Source organism: Clinocottus analis, unplaced genomic scaffold (genome assembly GCF_023055335.1).
Source record: "Clinocottus analis isolate CAN_PGR_092001 unplaced genomic scaffold, fCliAna1.0.p SCAF_12, whole genome shotgun sequence".
Classification (NCBI taxonomy): Eukaryota; Metazoa; Chordata; class Actinopteri; order Perciformes; family Cottidae; genus Clinocottus; species Clinocottus analis.
In genome coordinates this window covers 19,152,816-19,175,955 of record NW_027175843.1, presented here as the reverse complement: position 1 = coordinate 19,175,955, position 23,140 = coordinate 19,152,816, and the positions used below count along the sequence as shown (strand labels likewise).

General features: G+C 41.1%; 7 protein-coding genes across 7 annotated transcripts; all 7 read left to right on the top strand.

Annotated features, from left to right (window-relative positions):
- Positions 1-1,903: 1,903 nt before the first annotated feature.
- Positions 1,904-2,670, top strand: LOC137782599 (gamma-crystallin M3-like). Its single transcript, XM_068572005.1, has 3 exons — positions 1,904-1,936; positions 2,034-2,285; positions 2,392-2,670. Exons 1-3 carry the CDS (start codon positions 1,904-1,906, stop codon positions 2,668-2,670), a joined length of 564 nt encoding a protein of 187 aa, XP_068428106.1.
- A 2,715-nt stretch (positions 2,671-5,385) lies between these two features.
- Positions 5,386-6,803, top strand: LOC137782558 (gamma-crystallin M3-like). The gene is made up of 3 exons (XM_068571928.1): positions 5,386-5,418; positions 6,178-6,417; positions 6,525-6,803. Exons 1-3 carry the CDS (start codon positions 5,386-5,388, stop codon positions 6,801-6,803), a joined length of 552 nt encoding a protein of 183 aa, XP_068428029.1.
- Positions 6,804-9,053: 2,250 nt separating this feature from the next.
- On the top strand, positions 9,054-9,795 carry LOC137782559 (gamma-crystallin M3-like). Its single transcript, XM_068571929.1, has 3 exons — positions 9,054-9,086; positions 9,184-9,426; positions 9,520-9,795. The coding sequence occupies exons 1-3, from the start codon at positions 9,054-9,056 to the stop codon at positions 9,793-9,795; spliced, it is 552 nt and encodes a 183-aa protein (XP_068428030.1).
- A 2,590-nt stretch (positions 9,796-12,385) lies between these two features.
- LOC137782595 (gamma-crystallin M3-like) lies at positions 12,386-13,107 on the top strand. Its single transcript, XM_068571991.1, has 3 exons — positions 12,386-12,418; positions 12,503-12,745; positions 12,832-13,107. The coding sequence occupies exons 1-3, from the start codon at positions 12,386-12,388 to the stop codon at positions 13,105-13,107; spliced, it is 552 nt and encodes a 183-aa protein (XP_068428092.1).
- Positions 13,108-15,591: 2,484 nt separating this feature from the next.
- LOC137782594 (gamma-crystallin M3-like) lies at positions 15,592-16,350 on the top strand. The gene is made up of 3 exons (XM_068571990.1): positions 15,592-15,624; positions 15,709-15,960; positions 16,075-16,350. The coding sequence occupies exons 1-3, from the start codon at positions 15,592-15,594 to the stop codon at positions 16,348-16,350; spliced, it is 561 nt and encodes a 186-aa protein (XP_068428091.1).
- Positions 16,351-18,842: 2,492 nt separating this feature from the next.
- Positions 18,843-19,602, top strand: LOC137782573 (gamma-crystallin M3-like). Its single transcript, XM_068571961.1, has 3 exons — positions 18,843-18,875; positions 18,991-19,233; positions 19,327-19,602. Exons 1-3 carry the CDS (start codon positions 18,843-18,845, stop codon positions 19,600-19,602), a joined length of 552 nt encoding a protein of 183 aa, XP_068428062.1.
- A 2,383-nt stretch (positions 19,603-21,985) lies between these two features.
- Positions 21,986-22,733, top strand: LOC137782572 (gamma-crystallin M3-like). The gene is made up of 3 exons (XM_068571959.1): positions 21,986-22,018; positions 22,111-22,362; positions 22,455-22,733. The coding sequence occupies exons 1-3, from the start codon at positions 21,986-21,988 to the stop codon at positions 22,731-22,733; spliced, it is 564 nt and encodes a 187-aa protein (XP_068428060.1).
- Positions 22,734-23,140: the final 407 nt, after the last annotated feature.

The window sequence follows — 23,140 nt, the reverse complement described above, 5'->3', positions numbered from 1 at the left end:
TAACTACATAAAACTTGAGACATTCACAAAATCAATGGCTTTTCTACCGGACTACCGAACAGGCGATAGACAACCATAGTCAGGACGAGTGGATGCATTTAAGGCCCTGTTCCACGGAATATTCTCTGTCGTATTTGAAAGCATTATTAGGGTTCGAGCTACTGACATACTCAGTCCTGAAGGACCCTATTGAAACTGTTCCGTTTGTTATTATTATTCCGTTTTTTTTTATTTTTGTACATTGGACTGCTTTTTGGGGGTCTTGTTATACTCCGAAACTCACTAAATTTGGAATGCTTGTCAGGCCTGGTGAAAATAGCCATCTTATATAGGCGTAAAAAAAAGTACCAAAAAATGTCTCTCTTGTGCGCCTGAGAAGTTGGACCGGCGATGCCCCTCACCCAGATTGTTCGATTGACTTGAAAAAATTCTCACATGTCCATCTCCTCATATTCTACAAAAAGCCGCTCAGAACTCTAAAGTCCGCCTTCAAAAATTTTCCGCCATTTTCAATTTTGTGAAAAACACGTTTTTGCACTTTTCTCCTAAAACGCTTTGTCCCATTCATACCAAACCTGCTGTGCATCAAGAATTGGATTGTATCATCAAGAGTGGGTTGAAAGCTTTTTGATATCTCATTGCGTTGAGGAGAGACAAACTAATCAATCTCTTAGGGGCGTGTCTTGTTTTTAAATACTCATAACATTAAAACTATATTTAATCTGTAATTGTGTTTGCTGTACTTTTTATGTAAATTATTTTTGTTAGAGCTGAAACGATCTATTCGGCTCTATTTTGTGGACGGACCTCATGGCATAGGGAGCTCTCCGGAGGAAGGCCAAACACGACAAATTGGTGACCCCGACGTGATCCTCGAATGAGTTTAAAAATGGCAGAAAAGAGACACGGCTCGATTAGGTAAGCAGAGTCGTTTTAATAAACGTTTGCATAGGTAGAAATAGGACATTTACGTGAGAGTATCGGTGATCCCCGTCGTCTCTGAAAGCATTTTGTGATCTAATGCCGTGTGCAGATGACACTATATTTTCGTCTATAAAAGGTTCAATTATTGAGGTGCCGAATAATAAGATAGCAGCAAACAACTATTAGCTACTTAAAGATAAACTAAAGTATTTTCAACATGAGCAGAGAATAAAGTCACTCTCCCTCTCATCAGAGCTTCTCTTTGTTTCCGCCTACGCGCTGCACTGCGTCATCTACTGCGATACACTGCGTCATCTACTGCGATACAATACAATACAATACAATGATTACGCCAGAAACAATGTCACAGAAGCATATTGCCCACCCTTAAGGTTTACGCCCAGGTATTGGCTGTGTCAGCTGTTTTGCCATAGTTTCCACTGTGAGCGCTGTTAGCAATGTTAGCTGATAGCCACCGCGCCGTCACACTTTTTAAAGTTGCTGAGAGGGAATAATGAGCTAGGGACAGACTTCTCAAAATAAGAATTTAAACAAACAAAGATGTCATAAGCCGTGTGTTTGATACTGTCTTATCTTGAGATTGGTAAAGCTATACAATAGAAAGACATCATAACTGACTTTTTTTCCAAGTTCCACTGACCATCATCCCTCTTCACCATGTTTTCAGTTCTGTGCTCCTATTGGTCAACGTGGCAACATGTGGAATATTTTTGTCAGGACCTCGTAAAGGCGTTACATATGCAGTGTCAATTGTCACGGACTACAAAGTACCCAGCCCCTGAAATAAATGCACGTAACCTCTCCATTCTGTTGGCTTCAATGGTAATTTGCCAAGTAAGGGAGTTATGAGGGGGAGGGGTCACTGATTCTTTACCTGGTCAGGTATAAAAGGAAAGGGTTGAACCAGGTAGGTACACAGTTCAGGAGCAGCAACAGCAGCAGCACATCAACAGCCAACATGAGCAACACCGGCATGAACATGAGGGGCAAGGTACTAACATTTTTTTCTGTAAAAAGCAGAAATTACTCTGACCCTGTATTCTCCTTAATGCTTTATTTCTAATACTTTATAATTCACTTGCTTTCAGATTACCTTCTACGAGGAGAGGAACTTCCAGGGTCGCTCCTATGAGTGCATGAGCGACTGCTCCGACATGACCTCCTACCTGAGCAGGTGTCAGTCCTGCAGGGTGGAGAGCGGCTGCTTCATGGTCTACGACCGCACCAACTACATGGGCAACCAGTACTTCATGAGGAGGGGCGAGTACGCCGACTACCAGAACATGATGGGCATGAGCGGTGGTATGAGCGGCATCAGGTCTTGCCGTATGATCCCCATGGTAGGTTTAAAGCGTCATCCGTCACATTGTTTTTTCATTTGGGTGACAACCCCCAACAAAACGTGATGTTAAGGTGTTTATTTTTTCATTCTCTTCAAAAAAACAGCACAGGGGACAGTTCAGGATGAAGATCTACGAGAGAGAGAACTTCGGTGGTCAGAGTTACGAGATGATGGATGACTGTGACAACATCATGGACCGTTACCGCATGAACGACTGCCAGTCCTGCAACGTCATGGACGGCCACTGGCTGATGTACGAGCAGCCCCAGTACAGAGGCAGGATGATGTACATGAGGCCCGGAGAGTACAGGAGCTTCAGGGACATGGGCATGAGCGGCATGAGGTTCATGAGCATGAGGCGCATCACCGATTCCTGCAACTAAATGTTCACAAAATGTTTCTTGAATGTATCAAAAGCCAATAAATGAATAATTTATGCACATTGTTTTTTGTCAGCCTTCTTGCCCAACTAGCCAAACAATATATGCAACGGTTCATGCAATTTTATACATTAGAATTTTGAGACAGCAAGCTGTATGAAAACTAGGTCTAAATTGTGCCCCTTGTGTTAGCTATTTAAGTATTACAATGTGTTTACAGGTTAAAGGTCAATCCAAATAATTAATACTGCATGTATTATACAAGTATATAATTGAAGTAACACTGAATCAATACAATTATATCAAAGATTACGCAAGTATTTGAATAACACTTCATGTAATGGGTGAGGTTAGCAGAATATTTTGAAGGTATGACTACCAGTGAGGTAGAAAATAGAGAACGCACTTAGGAATGAGAAGTGCAATAAAGAGGGGGATGCAGAATAACACTGGTCATGTAAGGACCATCTGAAGAGGAGGAGGAAGAGAACTTTTTAACTTCTTAAAACTTGACACATTCGAAAAGTCAACGGCTTTTCTAGCGGACTATCGAGCAGGCGATAGACAATGGTAGTGAGGATGATTAAATGCATCTGAATTTCAAAGCTTATTCAATCTGTAATTGTGTTGGCTGTACTTTTTATATAAATAATTTTTGTTATAACTGTAAACATCTATTTGGCTCTATTTTGTGGACGGACCTCATGGCTTAAGGAGCTCTCCAAAGGAAGGCTGAACAAGACAAATTGGTGACCCCGAAGTGATCCTCAAATGAGTTCAAGAACGGCTGAAAAGAGACGTGGCTCGACTAACACCCTCGTGGGTACGCAAACATTATAGGTCTGCACAGCTGTTCTAATAAAAGTTTGCATAGGTAGAAATAGGAAACTGAACTGCACAGTATAAGTCTGAAATGCTGAAATATAAGTTTGCTGCATATTTTCTCAGTTTTCTTTATGCACCACCGCTCTAATGCTGTGTGCAAACAACACTAAATTGTTGGCTCTTATAAAACCCTGTGGCGTCTGCAACCAAAGTGGGCACATTACATTACATGCCATTTAGCTGACAATTTTATCCAAAGCGACTTACAATAAGTGCATTCAACCGTGAGTACAAACTCAGAACAACAAGAATCAAGAGAGTGCAATTTCTTAGAATAAAGATCAGGGCACGGACCCGAATATGATGTTTTCGGGATGTTTCTATTATTCGTTCAATGAAAAAACGGCACAGAAATATTAATCAGCTGGTCCTGGATGCGCCAGCTCTTGAGTTCCCGCTCTCACAGGAGCTCTCAGCCTGTGAAGTTTGAGTCGATGAAACCATGATTTGTCGATTCAGGTGTGCGTCAACATTTTGTGTAAAACTAACCAATGAACACTCAAGAAATCCCAAAGGACCTACCCACCTATACTGCAAAAAGACACTGGCTTTCAGTTAGAGACAAGCCAGCCCTACCAACCCTGATATCTCTTTTATAAGAGATAAGAAGAATTTCAAAAATCAAGCTTACATTTTTCAGCTTTAGGGCCAATATATCTCTTTACACTTGTGACATAGGACAATGTTGCCTCATTACATAAGAGAGCTGAGATTGTTCTGCAAATGTTGGCATACAACACATGAGTATGTATCGTATGCAAGTGCCTTTAAAAAGGTGAATTCAATAAATCATGAAAAGATTAAGAAAATTACCTCAGACCCCAGAGGGTTGAAGGTGAAATTAACGGGGTGCAGAATAATAACAACTATTTGCTATGTATAGATACAATGACGTATCGTCGACATGAGCAGAGAATAAAGACGGTCTCCCTCGGTGTACGTCTTATCAGAGCTTCTCTTTGTTGACATAGCCGGGCCGGCCACGCTTGCTTTTAGTGAATGTTTGTGCACGTGAGTGGGCCACACTGGTTGGCTCACGGCCTACGCTCTGCACTGCGTCACCTACTGTGGTTGCAGCTGATTACGCTGGAAGCAATGTCACAGAAGCATTTTGCCCCCACAAGCATCACCCCAGATATTGGCACTGTCAGCTCTTTTGCCATAGTTTCCATTAGCCAGCGGCTAAGTCGCAGTGTTAAAAGCTGCTGAGAGGCATTATATAACCCCTTGATTGAATATAAAGCACCTTAAAGATGGTCACTTTGTCAGATTAGGCGATTAGTCATAAACCCTTGCCGTGATTCAACTAAGGGTCACAACAGCCACATGTTGGATTTCACAAGCCCCGTGATGACACAGAGAAAGATGAGCTCGGGACTGACTCCCCAGAATGAGAATGTAAACAAATAATGATGTCAGAAGCTGTGTGTTTGATACTGGCTTATTTTAAGATTGGAAAACTTTTTTTTTTTTTAAAAAGACACCATAACTGACCTCCATTGTGCAACACCACCATCATCCCTCTTTATCATGTTTTCAGTTTGGTTCTCCTATTGGTCAACGTGGCAACACGTGGAAGCTTTTTGTCAGGACCTTGTGAGGCGTTACACATGCAGTGTCAATTGTCATGGACTACAAGGTTCCCAGCCCCTGAAAAATACATGTAACCTCTCCATTATGTTGGCTTCAATGGTAAGTTGTTGAGTAAGGGGATTCTGAATGGGAAGGGGTCACTGATTCTTTACCTTGGTCATGTATAAAAGGAAAGGGTTAAACCAGGTAGGTACACAGTTCAGGAGCAGCAACAGCAGCAGCAGCACATCAACAGCCAACATGAGCAACACCGGCATGAACATGAGGGGCAAGGTACTTTAAAAAATCTTTTTGTGATAATCAGAAATTGGGACATCAGCAGGGCCCATGAGGCAGGAAACTTTAGAGGCGAGAAAGCACAAAGACTCTGGGGAAGAAGTAGAGTAATTTGACATGAATTTGTCCTGAAGGAGAGCGCGAAGAGGTGAGAGGAGCTCAGTGTACCCTAAGATGTCCCCCAGCAGTCTAAGCCTATAGCAGCATATCTGGGGGCTAACCTGAGCCAGCCCTAACTATAAGTGCTAACAAAGAGCAGAGTATTAAGTCTACTCTTAAATGAGGTAAGAGGGTCTGCCAGTCGGACTGAAAGTGGAAGCTGATTCTGCATAAGAGTAGCTTTATAACCGAAGGCTCTGGCTCCCATCCTACTTTTTAGGAACCACAAGTAACCCTGCATTCAGTGAGCACTGCTCTCTAGTGGGGTAATAGCATACTTAAAAGCTCCTTAAGATATAATGTTGCATCACAAACTAAGGCTCTGTAGGTGAAGAGAAGGATTTTAAATGTGATTCCTGATTTTACAGGAAGACAGTGCAGAGCAGCTAATACAAGAGTCATGTAATCTCTTTTCTTAGTTTTCGTTAGTACACGAGCTGCAGCATTCTGGATCAATTGGAGAGATTTAAGAGACTTATAAGAGCAGCCTGATAATAAGAAGTTTTATGTATCGCTTTGAGACAAGATGTGCCTCATTTTTTAAATGTTACGTAGGTGAAAAAAGGCGTCCTTGATTTACAAATTACTTGTTTTCAGATCACCTTCTACGAGGAGAGGAACTTCCAGGGTCGCTCCTATGAGTGCATGAGCGACTGCTCCGACATGACCTCCTACCTGAGCAGGTGCCAGTCCTGCAGGGTGGAGAGCGGCTGCTTCATGGTCTACGACCGCTCCAACTACATGGGCAACCAGTACTTCATGAGGAGGGGCGAGTACGCCGACTACCAGAACATGATGGGCATGAGCGGCATCAGGTCTTGCCGTATGATCCCCATGGTAGGTTTAAGGCATCATCCGTCACACTATCCTTCTACTTTGGGTGACAACCCGGACGAAACGTGAAATGACGATGTTAAATTTTTCATTCTCCCCAAAAAAAACAGCACAGGGGACAGTTCAGGATGAAGATCTACGAGAGGGAGAACTTCGGTGGTCAGAGTTACGAGATGATGGACGACTGCGACAACATCATGGACCGTTACCGCATGAACGACTGCCAGTCCTGCAACGTCATGGACGGCCACTGGCTGATGTACGAGCAGCCCCAGTACAGAGGCAGGATGATGTACATGAGGCCCGGAGAGTACAGGAGCTTCAGGGACATGGGCATGAGCGGCATGAGATACATGAGCATGAGGCGCATCACTGATTCTTGCAACTAAATGTTCACAAGATGTTTCTTGAATGTATCAAAAGCTAATAAATGAATAATTTACATACATCTGTTTTTTGTCAAGCTTCTTTCCCAACTGTCACAATGAAATACAATACATACAGTGGTTCTTGCAATTTTCTATATTGGAACTTTTAGAGTGCAAGCAACTCTTAGCAAGCATGTTTTAAATCTGTTAATAAATTTAGCTCTACATATTACTGTCAAACACAACAAAGGCACTTATTGACCTTTGATCTTGTAAGCATCTCAATATTCTGGGTAGTTAACAAGTTTTACAAAGCTACAATACTTTTTACATTTCCAATAATTTGTTGTTTTACTATCAATATATATTGTCAGTTTATAGTGTATTTCTTCCTTCTTTGGTGAGAAAGCATCTAATCCCGCAGCATACAATTCGTTTTTGTTCACGCTTAAAACTATCATGACGTGACCGAAATGATTTACGTCAGTTTACTCAAATTATTGTTGAATGTTCGACTATTACAGCTATTTTGGGTCTTTGTTTTTTCTGTACAATAAAGCTTTGTGATTTGCTCTTCTGTGAGCTCTGATGCTCGACGGAGATGGGCTTCTCCTCCGTATGAATGTTGGCTGAGGCTCATGTGGGTGTTAATACATTTAGGTTCCTATCTGTCGTACTAAACTGATAGAAACAACAAGATTCTCATTTTTGGAATAATTAACATGGATAGCCACAACATAAACATTTAGTATTATTAAAATATTCAGGACACTTGTGTTTCGACAGTATGTTGGAAGGAACAATACAGATGTTATGAACTGAAGATTTTTGGAACCACCAGCTTCATTGTTTACATTTTAAACTCTATGCAGAGTAACTTACACAAAAATATAGTCTCCACTGCAGTCTGGAGTCAAAGTATGTTGCATTTTATTTACAAGAGTTAAATCAAAACGATGTAATATTTGATATTTATTAAAATGTATTTAAAACATCTAAATACCAAACAGTGCCTCGCGGAGTAGTTGACGTCTCCAAAAATATCTGACTCATGGCAACACAACGTTTCAAATAAATTCACACTTTTTGCTGATTCTCAATAACAAATCATGTATCAGCATGATCATAATTAAATTAACAATTACTGTATTTATTAAGTCTTTGAGTAAGTTTGACAAATTGTATCTTTGATGAATATTTGTTCAGTTTTCTGCTCCACTACCGCTCGAATGGCGGGTGCTGATGACACAATATGCTGATGAGACGATATTTCATCTAATCAAGGTGCGATTAACAGGGTGCAGAATAATAACATAGCAGCAAACAACTATTTGCTATGTAAAGATACAATGACGTATCCTCGACATAAGCAAAGAATAAAGTCGCTATCCCTCAGTGTACGTTCTTATCAGAGCTTCTCTTTGTTGATGTGGCCAGGCCAGCCATGCATGATTTTAGTGCATATTTGTGCACGTGAGTGGGCCACAGTCGTTGGCTTACACCCTACGCTCTGCACTGCGTCACCTACTGGGGTTGCAGCCGATTACGCCGGAAGCAATGTCACAGAAGCATATCGCCCGTCCTCCGGGTCCCCCCATAGGTATTGGCTCTGTCAGCTCTTTTGTCATAGTTACTATTGTTAGCGCTGTTAGCTGATAGCTACAAGTGCTTGAAATGTTTCAAAGCCGCTGCGAGGCAATAGATAAGCCCCCATTTTGGTATAAAGCACTTTTAAGATGGTGACTTTGTCAGAGTAAACAATTAGAGTCGTAAATCCTTGCCGTGATTCAACTAAGGGTCACAACAGGACACATGTTGGCTTTCACAAGCCTTGTGATGTCACCGAGAAAGTTGTGCTCGGGACTGACTGAGAATGTAAACAAACAATGGTGTCAGAAGCCGTGTGTTTGATACTGGCTTATTTTGAGATTGGAAAAGCTATAAAAAAAGAAAGACATCATAACTGAACTCCTTTTCAAAGTTCCACTGAGCAACACCACCATCTTCCCTCTTCATGTTTTCAGTTATATGCATCTGTTGGTCAGCGTGGCAACATGTGGAATCTTTTTGTCAGGACCTCGTGAGGCGCTTCACGTACAATGTATATTGTCATGGACTACATACAAGGTACCTGGCCCCCCACTCCATTCTGTTGGCTTTAAGTTGCTGTGTAAGGGGGTTCTGGGGGGAGGGGTTGCTGATTATAAAAGGAAAGGGTTAAACCAGGTAGGTACACAGTTCAAGAGCAGCAGCAGCACATCAACAGCCAACATGACCAACACCGGCATGAACATGAGGGGCAAGGTACTTTTAAAAATGTTTGTAACAAGCAGAAATGACTCTGACCTTATATTCACCTTAATGCTTAATATCTAATCCTTTACAATTCACTTGTTTCCAGATCACCTTCTACGAGGAGAAGAACTTCCAGGGTCGCTCCTATGAGTGCATGAACGACTGCTCCGACATGACCTCCTACCTGAGCAGGTGCCACTCCTGCAGGGTGGAGAGCGGCTGCTTCATGGTCTACGACCGCACCAACTACATGGGAAGCCAGTACTTCATGAGGAGGGGCGAGTACGCCGACTACCAGAGCATGATGGGCATGAGGGACTGCATCAGGTCTTGCCGTATGATCCCCATGGTAGGTTTAAAACAGACCTTAAAAGGTGATCTTTAAGTAGTACCTTTTTATTTCTAAAATAATCAACATTTGTTTCTTGTTTCTTCAAAACAGCACAGGGGACAGTTCAGGATGAAGATCTACGAGAGGGAGAACTTCGGTGGCCAGAGTTACGAGATGATGGACGACTGCGACAACATCATGGACCGTTTCCACATGAACGACTGCCAGTCCTGCCACGTCATGGACGGCCACTGGCTGATGTACGAGCAGCCCCAGTACAGAGGCAGGATGATGTACATGAGGCCCGGAGAGTACAGGAGCTTCAGGGACATGGGCATGAGCGGCATGAGGTTCATGAGCATGAGGCGCATCACCGATTCCTGCTAGACTAAATGTTCACAAAATGTTTCTTGAATGTATCAAAAGCCAATAAATTAAGAATTTATGCACATCTTTTTTTGTCAAACTTCTTGCCCATCTGTCACAATGAAATAATTAGTTCAAAAACAATACATGCAACGGTTCATGCAATTTCATATTTCACTTCTTATATTGAACAATATATGCAATGGTTCTTCTATTCATGTATTGGAACTTTTAGACAGCAAGCGACGTTTAAATAGCACTCCTAGTGGTAGCTAATGAGTATTACAATGTGTTTACAGGTTAAAGGTCAAGCCAAAGAATTAACACTGAATGTATTATGCAAGTATATAAATGAAGTAACACTGAATCAATACAATTATATTAAAGAAGTAACACTGGATGTATTATGCAAGTATATTAATGAATAACACTTAATGAGTGAGTTCAGCAGATGGAATTATTTGAAGGAATGACTGACTGCAAGTGAGGTATGACTATAAAGTAGTCAAGAATGTAAGCAGTAGCAGCTGGTGGCATTGTTTTTGGTAGAGCCATCTAATTAATTTCAGCAAACATCCTTGTATGATTAATTTGCAAAAAAAAGTATCACGCATTACTATTTTGCAGTCAAATATTTAACATTTATTCCAACACTTCAAATGTATTAATGAATTCTCAAAACCAACATACGAGCTGTGTACAAAGGCACAATTAATTATGTTTGCTTACTCCTCGTTTGCATAAACAGCACAACACACACAGAGCCAACACTCAGGCCAATTTCCTTAAAACATACAGTTATTAACACTTTAACTAACCTTGTGCCTCATCCGCAGAGCGCTAATACCATTACTGTTTTTTTAATTTGTTTTTTAAAAAATGACCATATTTTTTCTAAAGCTTTTTGACGTACTTTCTTTTTAACTTCGCAAACCGGCTTCAAAGTAAAAGCATCTCATCGTAACGCAGGTAAAACACAGGCAACAAAAACAACATTGATTGACAAACAGTTTCTAAAGTCAGAACACAAATTGGGTTACTTACATATCATATAATAACCTAGCAGCTCAGAGGTGCACGGGCGGAGAGGACAAGCAGGAAAAGCATATATTTTGCGCAGATATCCTGTTTTACAAATATCACTGGGTATATTCCATATCTCAAAAACACAAAAACTGACACATTATATAGTTTATTACTATTATATTTTTTATAATTAATATTATTATTAAAAAAAAGAAAGATTTTTTTTTTTATGGTGGCTCAAAGTGGGGCCAGGCCACGTGGCCATGCGTTGGCTGGCCGCCACTGAATGTGAGATTCAGTCAAGAAGGGGATGCAGAATTAAACTGGACATGTAAGGACCATCTGAGAGGAGCAAGAAGAAGACTTTCTAACTTCATAAAACTTGAGACATTACTAAAATCTATGGCTTTTTTAGCGGACTATCGAAAAGACTACAAACAACGGTAGTCTGGGTATTGGATGCATTTGAATATTTTTTGTCGTACTTCAAAGTGTTCAAAGTTCTTATATAAATTAGTTTTGCTATAACTGGACCCATTTATTCGGCTCTATTTCGTGTACAGACCTCATGACTTTGTGAGCTCTCCTGAAGGAGGCCGAACATAACAAATTGGTGACCCCGACGTGATCCTTAAAGAAACTCGAGGATGGCGGAAAAGAGACGTGGCTCAACCAACACTCTCGGGGTTACCCAAACGTTATTGGTAAGCAGAGCCGCTTTCATAAAAGTCTGCATAGGTAGAAATAGGAAACTTAGGCAAGAGTGTTGGTGATCCAGGTCGAAAACTGGTAAAACTGCATTGTCAAAGTTATTAAGTGTTAAAGCAAGTAAATGTTGCAACAAAGTACAATAGTAATAAAGCTAGATGTGTTTAATGTCAAAACTGCGCTGTATGAATCCAATAATGCACCTTTAAAATAGCCACTTTGTCAGACCAGTGGTTCTTAAAATGGGGCCCGATCCTCTATTGGGGCGTGGAAGTACTACAGGTGTGGTGCTGTGGGAGATGCAGATTCTTATAAAAAAATATATCCTTTTGTGTTTAATGTGAAAACGGAGCTGTGCAAGACCAAAAAAGCACCTTTAAAATGGCCACTTTGTGAGATTAGACGATAAGAGTCAGAAACCTTTGCCGCGATTCAAACCGAGTGACACAATAGGCCAAGCCGTGTGATGTCACCGGAAAAGATGACTGACTCCCGAGAATGAACAAGAATGTAAACAAACAATGCCGCCAGAAGCCGTGTGTTTGACACTGGCTTATTTTTACATTGGAAAATCTATGAAAAAAGAGAGACATCATAACTGACCTCCTTTTCAAAGATTCACTGAGTAACATCACCATCATCCCTCTTTACTATGTTTTCAGTTCTATAACGGGCCAATTGTCATGGACTACAAGGTACTCAGCCCCTAAAAATGCACGTAACCTCTTCATTCTCTTGGCTTCAATGGTAAGTTGCTGAGTAAGAGGTTCTGAGGGGGAGGGGTCACTGATTCTTTACCTTGGTCAGGTATAAAAGGAAAGGGTTAAACCAGGTAGGTACACAGTTCAGGAGCAGCAACAGCACCTCAACAGCCAACATGAGCAACTCCGGCATGAACATGAGGGGCAAGGTACTTTTAAAAGCAGAAATTACGCTGACCTTATATTCACCTTAATGCTTTATTTCTAATCCTTTACAATTCACTTGTTTTCAGATCATCTTCTACGAGGACAAGAACTTCCAGGGTCGCTCCTATGAGTGCATGAACGACTGCTCCGACATGTCCTCCTACCTGAGCAGGTGTCACTCCTGCAGGGTGGAGAGCGGCTGCTTCATGGTCTACGACCGCACCAACTACATGGGAAGCCAGTACTTCATGAGGAGGGGCGAGTACGCCGACTACCAGAGCATGATGGGCATGAGGGACTGCATCAGGTCTTGCCGTATGATCCCCATGGTAGGTTTAAAACAGACCTTAAAAGACGATCTTTAAGTGATATCTTTTTATCTCTAAAATAATCAACATTTGTTTCTTCAAAACAGCACAGGGGACAGTTCAGGATGAAGATCTACGAGAGGGAGAACTTCGGTGGTCAGAGTTACGAGATGATGGACGACTGCGACAACATCATGGACCGTTACCGCATGAACGACTGCCAGTCCTGCAACGTGATGGACGGCCACTGGCTGATGTACGAGCAGCCCCAGTACAGAGGCAAGATGATGTACATGAGGCCCGGAGAGTACAGGAGCTTCAGGGACATGGGCATGAGCGGCATGAGGTTCATGAGCATGAGGCGCATCATGGATTCCTACTAACTAAACGTTCACAAAATGTTTCTTGAATGTATCCAAAGCCAATAAATGAATAATTTATGCACATCTTTTTTTGTCAAGCTTCTTGCCCAACTGTCACTATGAAATAGAATGTACCAAACAATATATGCAAAGGTTCATGCAATTTTATATATTGGAATATTTAGACAGCAAGCTGGGAGAAAACTACGTCTAAATAGCACTTTTAGTGGTCGCTAATAAGTATTATAATGTGTTTACATGTTAAAGGTCACGTCAAAGAATTAACACTGAATGTATTATGCAAGTCTATTAATGAATAACACTGAATGAAAAGGGGTGAGTTTAACATATGGAATTATTTGAAGGTATGAATAAGTACATGTGAGGTATAAAGTAGAGAACACATTCAGGAATATAAGCAGTGGCGGCTGGTAGCATATTTTTTGGGAGGGCCAACTAATCATTTTCAGCAAACATTTGCAACAAATGTATCACACATTACTATTTTGCAGTTAAATATTTAACATGTATTTTAAAACATTTACATAATGACGACATGTTATTAATACAATTCAGTATTTTAACATTTATATTAGGGCTGGGGACATTAACGCGTAAAAAATGCGCTAACGCAGCAACAAATATTTGACCATGTGTTGAGTGCAATTTTTTTGTTTTGCATTTGGAGTGGCTCAATGCCGCAACACACAGCTGCCGCACTTTTAATCTCTCCCAGAAGGCGCAGTTAAGACCTGGGCGTCTTATGGCTCTCCCAGTCCTGCCCGCGTGAGGTCAATCAAAAATAAAAATAAAGGAATAAGATACACACCATAAATACACTACAACAGCACTGCTTTTACTTTAAAGGCGATTTACGCATGTGCGTATGGGCACTTCTGCAGCCTCATCGACCGGCAGCGTTGCCAACAGACTAACGTGAAAGCACATATTGATATGTAGTTTCTGTTCTCAACGAGCAGTGGGTGCTGCCGCGAGCCGCTCCTCCTCCCAAAGCCCTCACACAGGAGCTTTGCTTGGCAGTCTCTGCGTCCAGATTGAAAATTAATCGCGCATTCGCAAAGCTGCCGCTGATCCTGATGTTAGTTCTCTTTAGCTCTATCTACACATGAGAACAAACACTCAGTGATGAAGTACAACAAATCCAGATCCATGTCCTGTTTACTGATACCTGTCAGCTGTCCTTCATATCTCCACCTCATTCAACTAGACTTCAGTGCACTTGTTCAAGCCAACACAGACTAGATTTTTCTCACTGAGTAAGAAAAACTGAATTGAAAAAAATCAAAGCACATGTTGCTTTTGTATGAAGTTAATCAGTTACTGGTCTTTAACATACATCTTTAAAAAGGTAAGCAACAAACTGAACATGGTCAAAAGAAGGAGTGGCTTGTCCCGATCAGAGACCCTTATTACTGAACAGACTGTTTATGTTGTTCCCTGATAAAAGACAAATGTATCTTCTGATACCTGTTCATAAAAAAAAGAAAACTGACTTATGGACTGTTGTTAACTTTCTGTTGCTCCGAGAGTTCTTGTTATATTGTTCTGATAACATTACGTTAAAATAAAAGCACGCAAAACATTAGTTTTTCACTTCATCATTCAATTTGAAATCTATTCAGCTCCATTTCGTGGGCAGACCTCATGACTTAGAGAGCTCTCCTGAGGAAGGCCAAACCTAACAAATTGGTGACCCCGACGTGATCCTTGAAGAAGCTCAAGAATGGCGGAAAAGAGACGTGGCTCGACCCACACTCTCACGGGTACCCAAACTTTGTAGGTCAGCAGAGCCGCTTTAATAAAAGTCTGCATAGGTAGAAATAGGAAATTTAGGCGAGGGTGTCAGTGATCCACGTCGTCTCTGAAAGCTGAGTATGTATTCGAGGAGGATCCGCCAAAAACAAAAAAATTGGTAGAACTGCATGGTCAAAGTGAATGTTGCAGCATAGAACAATTGCAAATGAAATACAGATAGATGTGTCTAATGTCAAAACTGAGCAGTATAAATGTAAGAAAGCATCTTTAAAATGGCCACTTTGTCAGATTAGACGATCATAATGTCACCGGGAAAGATGACTGACTCCGGAGAACGAACGAGAATGTACACAAACAATGCTGCCGAAGCCACGTGTGTGACACTGACCTCCTTTTCAAAGATCCACTGAGCAACACCACCATCATCCCTCTTTACCATGTTTTCAGTTCTGTTCTCCTATTGGTCAACGCGTCAACATGTGGAATCTTTTTGTCAGGACCTTGTGAGGCGTTACACATGCAGTGTCAATTGTCATGGACTACAAGGTACTCAGCCCCTGAAAAATGCACGTAACCTCTTCATTCTCTTGGCTTCAATGGTAAGTTGCTGAGTAAGAGGTTCTGAGGGGGAGGGGTCACTGATTCTTTACCTTGGTCAAGTATAAAAGGAAAGGGTTAAGCCAGGTAGGTACACAGTTCAGGAGCAGCAACAGCACCTCAACAGCCAACATGAGCAACACCGGCATGAACATGAGGGGCAAGGTACTTTTAAAAGCAGAAATTACGCTAAGCTTATTTTCACCTTAATGCTTAATTTCTAATCTTTTACAATTCACTTGTTTTCAGATCATCTTCTACGAGGACAGGAACTTCCAGGGTCGCTCCTATGAGTGCATGAACGACTGCTCCGACATGTCCTCCTACCTGAGCAGGTGCCAGTCCTGCAGGGTGGAGAGCGGCTGCTTCATGGTCTACGACCGCACCAACTACATGGGAAGCCAGTACTTCATGAGGAGGGGCGAGTACGCCGACTACCAGAGCATGATGGGCATGAGCGGTGGTATGAGCGGCATCAGGTCTTGCCGTATGATCCCCATGGTAGGTTTAAAGCATCATCCAGCACACTATGTTTCTACTTTGGGTGACAACCCCCACGAAACGTGATATAAAGACATTCATTTTTTTCATTCTCTCGCCAAAAAAAATCTACAGCACAGGGGACAGTTCAGGATGAAGATCTACGAGAGGGAGAACTTCGGTGGTCAGAGTTACGAGATGATGGACGACTGCGACAACATCATGGACCGTTACCGCATGAACGACTGCCAGTCCTGCCACGTGATGGATGGCCACTGGCTGATGTACGAGCAGCCCCAGTACAGAGGCAGGATGATGTACATGAGGCCCGGAGAGTACAGGAGCTTCAGGGACATGGGCATGAGCGGCATGAGGTTCATGAGCATGAGGCGCATCATGGATTCCTACTAACTAAACATTCACAAAATGTTTCTTGAATGTATCCAAAGCCAATAAACAAATAATTTATGCACATCTTTTTTGTCAAGCTTCTCGTTCTTCTGTCACAATTAAATAGTTTGTACCATACTAGGAGAAAACTGTGTTTAAATAGCACTTCTATTGGTAGCTATTTACAGGTTAAAGGTCAAGCCAATGAACTAACACCGAGTGTATTATGCAAGTATATTAATGAAGTAACACTGAATTTATGCAATTAGACAAAATAAGTAACACTGGATGTAGTATGCAAGTATATTAATGAATAACACTTAATCTAATGGGTGAGTTTAGCAGATGGAATTATTTAAAGGTATGACTGATTGCAAGTGAAGTATAAGGAATGCAAGGTCAATAAAGAGGGAGATGCAGAATTAAACTGGACACGTATTGACTGTTGGCGAGGAGCAGGAAGAGGAGGGCATTTCACTTTTAAAACTTGAAACATTCCTAAAATCTACGGTTTTCTAGCGGACTATCAAAAAGACTATAGACAACGGTAGTATAGACAGTTTGATGCATTTGAGGACCTGTTCCGCGGAATATTTTTTGTCATAATTCAAAGTGTTATTCAGTGTAGTGCAGCAAGCACACTCCTGTGGGCTTTATAATAATCAATATTAAAATAGGCCCACAAAACTTTGTCGAGTATCTCCTCCCGCAGCGTTACCAGCACATACATCAAAATACATCAAAATGTGCAGCTTGCATCGGAAATCATGTGTTATAGTTGAGAGATTTGACCGGCAGTTTCCATGAAACACAGGCAAGAAATTGTCCCATTCACTTGAAATGTTCACTCTTCAGGCACTATTTATAGAGAAAACAAAGAAAATATTGTGTTTGTGGTACACATGCATCGTGGAATCCGACAAACTTAGTTTTTTTGTCTCCAAGCCTGAAAGTGACATGAAGTCCAGCCAACTGCTCCATTGGACTCCATGTTAAATCAAAGCAAACATTTCTCTCAAGAAGCAAACAGAGGTACTTTTCTGAACTGCCATTAAGCCCTAATTTCTAAACCCCACAAACATTGAGTTACACGGAAACATTCACAAAAGTCTTGTGCCTCTCCTAATCTTGATGTTTCCGCCATCGGAGTCATGATTTTCTGTCAAATTTCGTATTTTGACAGGTGTTTTTCATTTATTCCCCAGTCCAGTCCCCCTCTAATAATCAGTCTGCCACTGAGTGACACAGGTGCTTCAAATTAGCTAATCAGGGCAATTTCACACACATACTTCAATACAGACATAGACAGACATACACATACCAATTGCAGCCTATTGGGGGACAGGATGAGAAGTGAATTTGATTGCAAGAATTAAGTTAGCTTGTGTTAGACGAAATGGCTGACTGTGTGTGTCTGTGCGCGAGCGTACGCGAGTATGAACAGCCGTGCATGTGTATTTACGATTTTGTCCAAGTTTGCGCACGTGTGTGTGTGTATGTCACTCTAAATCAGTGGTTCTCAAACTGGGGGGTACGGTCGCAAGTGGTGAGGGGGGGAATTTTATATATATATACATATATATATATATATATATATATATATATACATATATATATATATATATACATATATATATATATATATATATACATATATATATATATATATATATATATATATATATCTTTTTTTCCATAATCCTTTATTAATCCCACATTGGGGAAATTATTTTCTGCCTTTTACTCATTGTAGTATTTAAGGAGCAGAAAGCTGTTCATTCCCCATGTGTTACATGATAACTTTACATAGTACACAAGTACAAGGTGAACAGATATAAAATGCCTGTACTTTAGCGTAAATTTTAAAAAAAAAACAGATGGTTTTGTAAACAATCCACTCCCAGTCTTATGATCTCATCTGTTCCTTCATCTTGGTGTCGGATGAAGCAAAAGCTGCTCTCAAGACCATCACAAATACAGAAATGACACCTCAATAACCTCAACAACACACAGCTGCGTTATGTCACCAGGAAAGATGACCGACTCCCTGGAACCAACAAGAATATAAACAGACAATGCTGTTGGATTTATGTGTTTGACACTCGCTCATCTTGAGATTGGAAAAGCTGTATAAAAATAAAAAAAAAAGAGAAAGACATCATAACTGAACTCTTTTCAAAGTTTTACTGAGCAACACCACCATCATCCCTCTTTACCATGTTTTCAGTTATTAAACCTATTGGTCAATGTGGCAACATGTGGAATCTTTTTGTCAGGACCTTGTGAGGCGTTACACATGCTGTGTCAATTGTCATGGACTACATACAAGGCACCCAGCCCCTGAAAAATGCACGTAACCTCTCTATTCTGTTGGCTTCAATGGTAAGTTGCTGAGTAAGGGAGTTATGAGGGGGAGGGGTCACTGATTCTTTACCTTGGTCAGGTATAAAAGGAAAGGGTTAAACCAGGTAGGTACACAGTTCAGGAGCAGCAACAGCACCTCAACAGCCAACATGACCAACTCCGGCATGAACATGAGGGGCAAGGTACTTTGAAAAGCAGAAATTATTTATTTTTTTTGTGTAAAAAGCAGAAATTACTCTGACCATATATTCACCTTAATGCTTAATTTCTAATCCTTTACAATTCACTTGTTTTTAGATTACCTTCTACGAGGAGAAGAACTTCCAGGGTCGCTCCTATGAGTGCATGAACGACTGCTCAGACATGTCCTCCTACCTGAGCAGGTGCCACTCCTGCAGGGTGGAGAGCGGCTGCTTCATGGTCTACGACCGCACCAACTACATGGGAAGCCAGTACTTCATGAGGAGGGGCGAGTACGCCGACTACCAGAGCATGATGGGCATGAGGGACTGCATCAGGTCTTGCCGTATGATCCCCATGGTAGGTTTAAAAAAGACCGTAAAAGGTGATCTTTAAGCGATAGCTTTTTATCTCTGAAATAACCAACATGTGTTTCTTGTTTCTTCAAAACAGCACAGGGGACAGTTCAGGATGAAGATCTACGAGAGGGAGAACTTCGGTGGTCAGAGTCACGAGATGATGGACGACTGCGACAACATGATGGACCGTTACCACATGAACGACTGCCAGTCCTGCCACGTCATGGACGGCCACTGGCTGATGTACGAGCAGCCCCAGTACAGAGGCAGGATGATGTACATGAGGCCCGGAGAGTACAGGAGCTTCAGGGACATGGGCATGAGCGGCATGAGGTTCATGAGCATGAGGCGCATCACCGATTCCTGCTAAGCTAAATGTTCAATAAATGTTTCTTGAATGTATCAAAAGCAAATAAATAAATAATTTAAGCACATCTTTTTTTGTCAAGCTTCTTGCCCAACTGTCACAATGAGATAACTTGTGCCAAACAATATATGCAAAGGTTCATGCAGTGTTTTATTTTGGAAATTTTAGAGTGCAAGCAACTCTTAGCGAGCATGTTTTAAATCTGCTAATAAATTTACACAAGCTAGAAGGTTTGAATAACACTCTTAGTGTTAGCTATTAGGTATTGCAATGTGTTTACATGTTAAAAGTCAAGTCAAATAATTAACACTGGATGAATTATGTAAGTATCCAATCACCCCATATTGTGAAGGGTACCCCTTTATTGTCGGGATTCAGACCTTTGGGCTAATATCGTATAAAAGTATATACTGAATAATATAGTATTGCAAATACCAGATTATACAGCAAAGCCTTAGCTATAAGACTAAGCAATCAATTTATACATGAGCCAAACGCACAACCAAAACTAACTACACAGATTTAAATGTTCAAATAAGTCCTACGGATTCAAACCTACCTTCCAATCTCTTCTCAGACAAAACATCAGCATAAAGTCCTCCAGAAAAAGCAATTTTTCGCGGCGACTGTACAAAAAATGTCTTACCTTAAGAAGTTTTCTGGATCCCACAGGCTTCCTCTAGACGCCTCAACAAAGAGCAGCTGCGTGCACAGATCAGTCAAGTGTCTGCAGGTGGTTATGGATACAGCAACCCTCGTGGGGTGGCTTTCTACTGCTGGCATATAAAATCCTACATGTCACTAAATTTAGAGACATAAAGATCCTGAGAGGGTAAAAGTCAATCTTGTGTAGACGCTGTAGAATGCTCCAATAGGCTCTCACAATTAAAAGGAGGTGTCTTAGACTGAAATCAAAGTTTGGGCGGAGAAGATATGATTGAAATAGTGTAGAATTATGATCCACAATACTTTGTGTGATTTAAGGGCACAAAAAGATTATTTTGGTTTATTTACTGTATGTTACTGCTTAAAATATGTTATTTCAGCACTATTCATTAAATCTTTGAATATGTTTGCTGGAATTTAGTAGACAAAAATATTGTGTTGTCTGCACCCGGCATGAGGGCGGTAGTGGAGAAGAAAACTGAAAAAGTATTTATTATATATTTAGCAAACATAGCCCTTTAAGACCTAACCCTAACTATTGTTTGAGTTGTGTTTAGAGGTTGTACATGGGGATTATATATTATTGTAGCCCGGATTTTTATGTTTAATTTGATACCTAACAAAGCAATGAAATGTATTAATAAAATGGCAGATAAATGTATAAAACCAAATTGTGTATTATCGTTTCTTGAGTACAATTCTTGTCTAGCACACCTTTTACCAAAATTATACAAAAGGGACTGAGAAATGCTTCATACGACAGATCAAGCTTTGTGCGGTGTGAAAATGAAAAATCAACATTACCACCGTTTTTGATTAAAAGCAAAACAAATTATCACACATTAAAAAAACTATTTACACAATATGCATGTTCAGAAATAGAAAATAGAAACAGAAAAAAACTATTAACACATTCAGACCATGGGTGGCTGAGCTGGAGATGCAGGCAGAGACGAACCCGGAGGCTCCTGCTGCTGTGAATCCTCTCTGTAAAATAAATTACTTCTAGCCAGTACTAAGTTGACTAAAAGAAAGTTGACGAACGATGATTACGCCGGAAGCAATGTCACAGAAGCATATCGGCCAACCTCTGTTCCCCCCGCCCTCCCAGATATTGGCACTCTCAGCTCTTTTGCCACACTTTCCATTGTTAGCGCTGTTAGCAATGTTAGCTGCAAAGCACCGGCTCTGTCGCAGTGTTCAAAGCCGCTGATAAGCAATCGATGAGCCACAAATTTCGTATGAAGTACCTTTAAGATGGTAAACTTTGTCAGATTAGACGATTAGAGTCATAAACCCTTGCCGTGATTCAAATGAGGGACACAACAGACCAGCGTGTTTGATACTGGCTTATCTTGAGATTGGAAAAGCGATGAAAAAAAGGCTGTTCCACCGAGCAACACCACCATCACCCCTCTTCACCATGTTTTTAGTTCTGTTCTCCTATTGGTCAACGTGACAACACGTGGAATCTTTTTGTCAGAACCTCGTGAGGCGTTACACATGCAGTGTCAATTGTCATGGACTACATACAAGGTACCCAGCCCCTGAAAAATGCACGTAACCTCTCTATTCTGTTGGCTTCAATGGTAAGTTGCTGAGTGAGGAGTTTCTGAGGGGGAGGGGTCAGTGATTCTTTACCTTGGTCAGGTATAAAAGGAAAGGGTTAAACCAGGTAGGTACACAGTTCAGGAGCAGCAGCAGCCCATCTACAACGAACATGAGCAACACCGGCATGAACATGAGGGGCAAGGTACTTTTAAAAATCTTTTTGTAATAAGCAGAAATTACTCTGACCTTATATTCACCTTAATGCTTAATTTCTGATCTTTTACTTGTTTCCAGATCACCTTCTACGAGGAGAAGAACTTCCAGGGTCGCTCCTATGAGTGCATGAGCGACTGCTCCGACATGACCTCCTACCTGAGCAGGTGCCAGTCCTGCAGGGTGGAGAGCGGCTGCTTCATGGTCTACGACCGCACCAACTACATGGGAAGCCAGTACTTCATGAGGAGGGGCGAGTACGCCGACTACCAGAACATGATGGGCATGAGCGGTGGTATGAGCGGCATCAGGTCTTGCCGTATGATCCCCATGGTAGGTTTAAAGCAGACTTTAAAAGGTGATCTTCAAGTGAAACCCTTGTATCTGAAATAACCAACATTTTTTTCTTGTTTCTTCAAAAACAGCACAGGGGACAGTTCAGGATGAAGATCTACGAGAGGGAGAACTTCGGTGGTCAGAGTCACGAGATGATGGACGACTGCGACAACATCATGGACCGTTACCGCATGAACGACTGCCAGTCCTGCAACGTGATGGACGGCCACTGGCTGATGTACGAGCAGCCCCAGTACAGAGGCAGGATGATGTACATGAGGCCCGGAGAGTACAGGAGCTTCAGGGACATGGGCATGAGCGGCATGAGGTTCATGAGCATGAGGCGCATCATGGATTCCTCCAACTAAATGTTCAATAAATCAAATGCAACTAAATAAATAATTTCTGTATTTTAACTATTGCCTCACTCCCTCAATTAATTATTTCAACAAAATATATATTATGCGTAATTAAATCTGATATATTTGAATACATACATTTTCACCAGAAGGTGACGGGCTTTATTTTATCTTATTATTTAACCCAACAGACAAGAGCACATACCATTAATCTTTACACAAAAAAAAAGGATTCATATTCTTGGTATACAACTATTTGAAAAATAACATATGTTATGCAAAATCTTAAATGAACAATAAAACCTAAATTAGCATATTACATTTTTAAAGCAAGGTCCGACAATCATACAACTATTACACAGAAATTGTACAGATACAAATATAAGGATGATTTAAAAAGTTATATTAATGCTAGG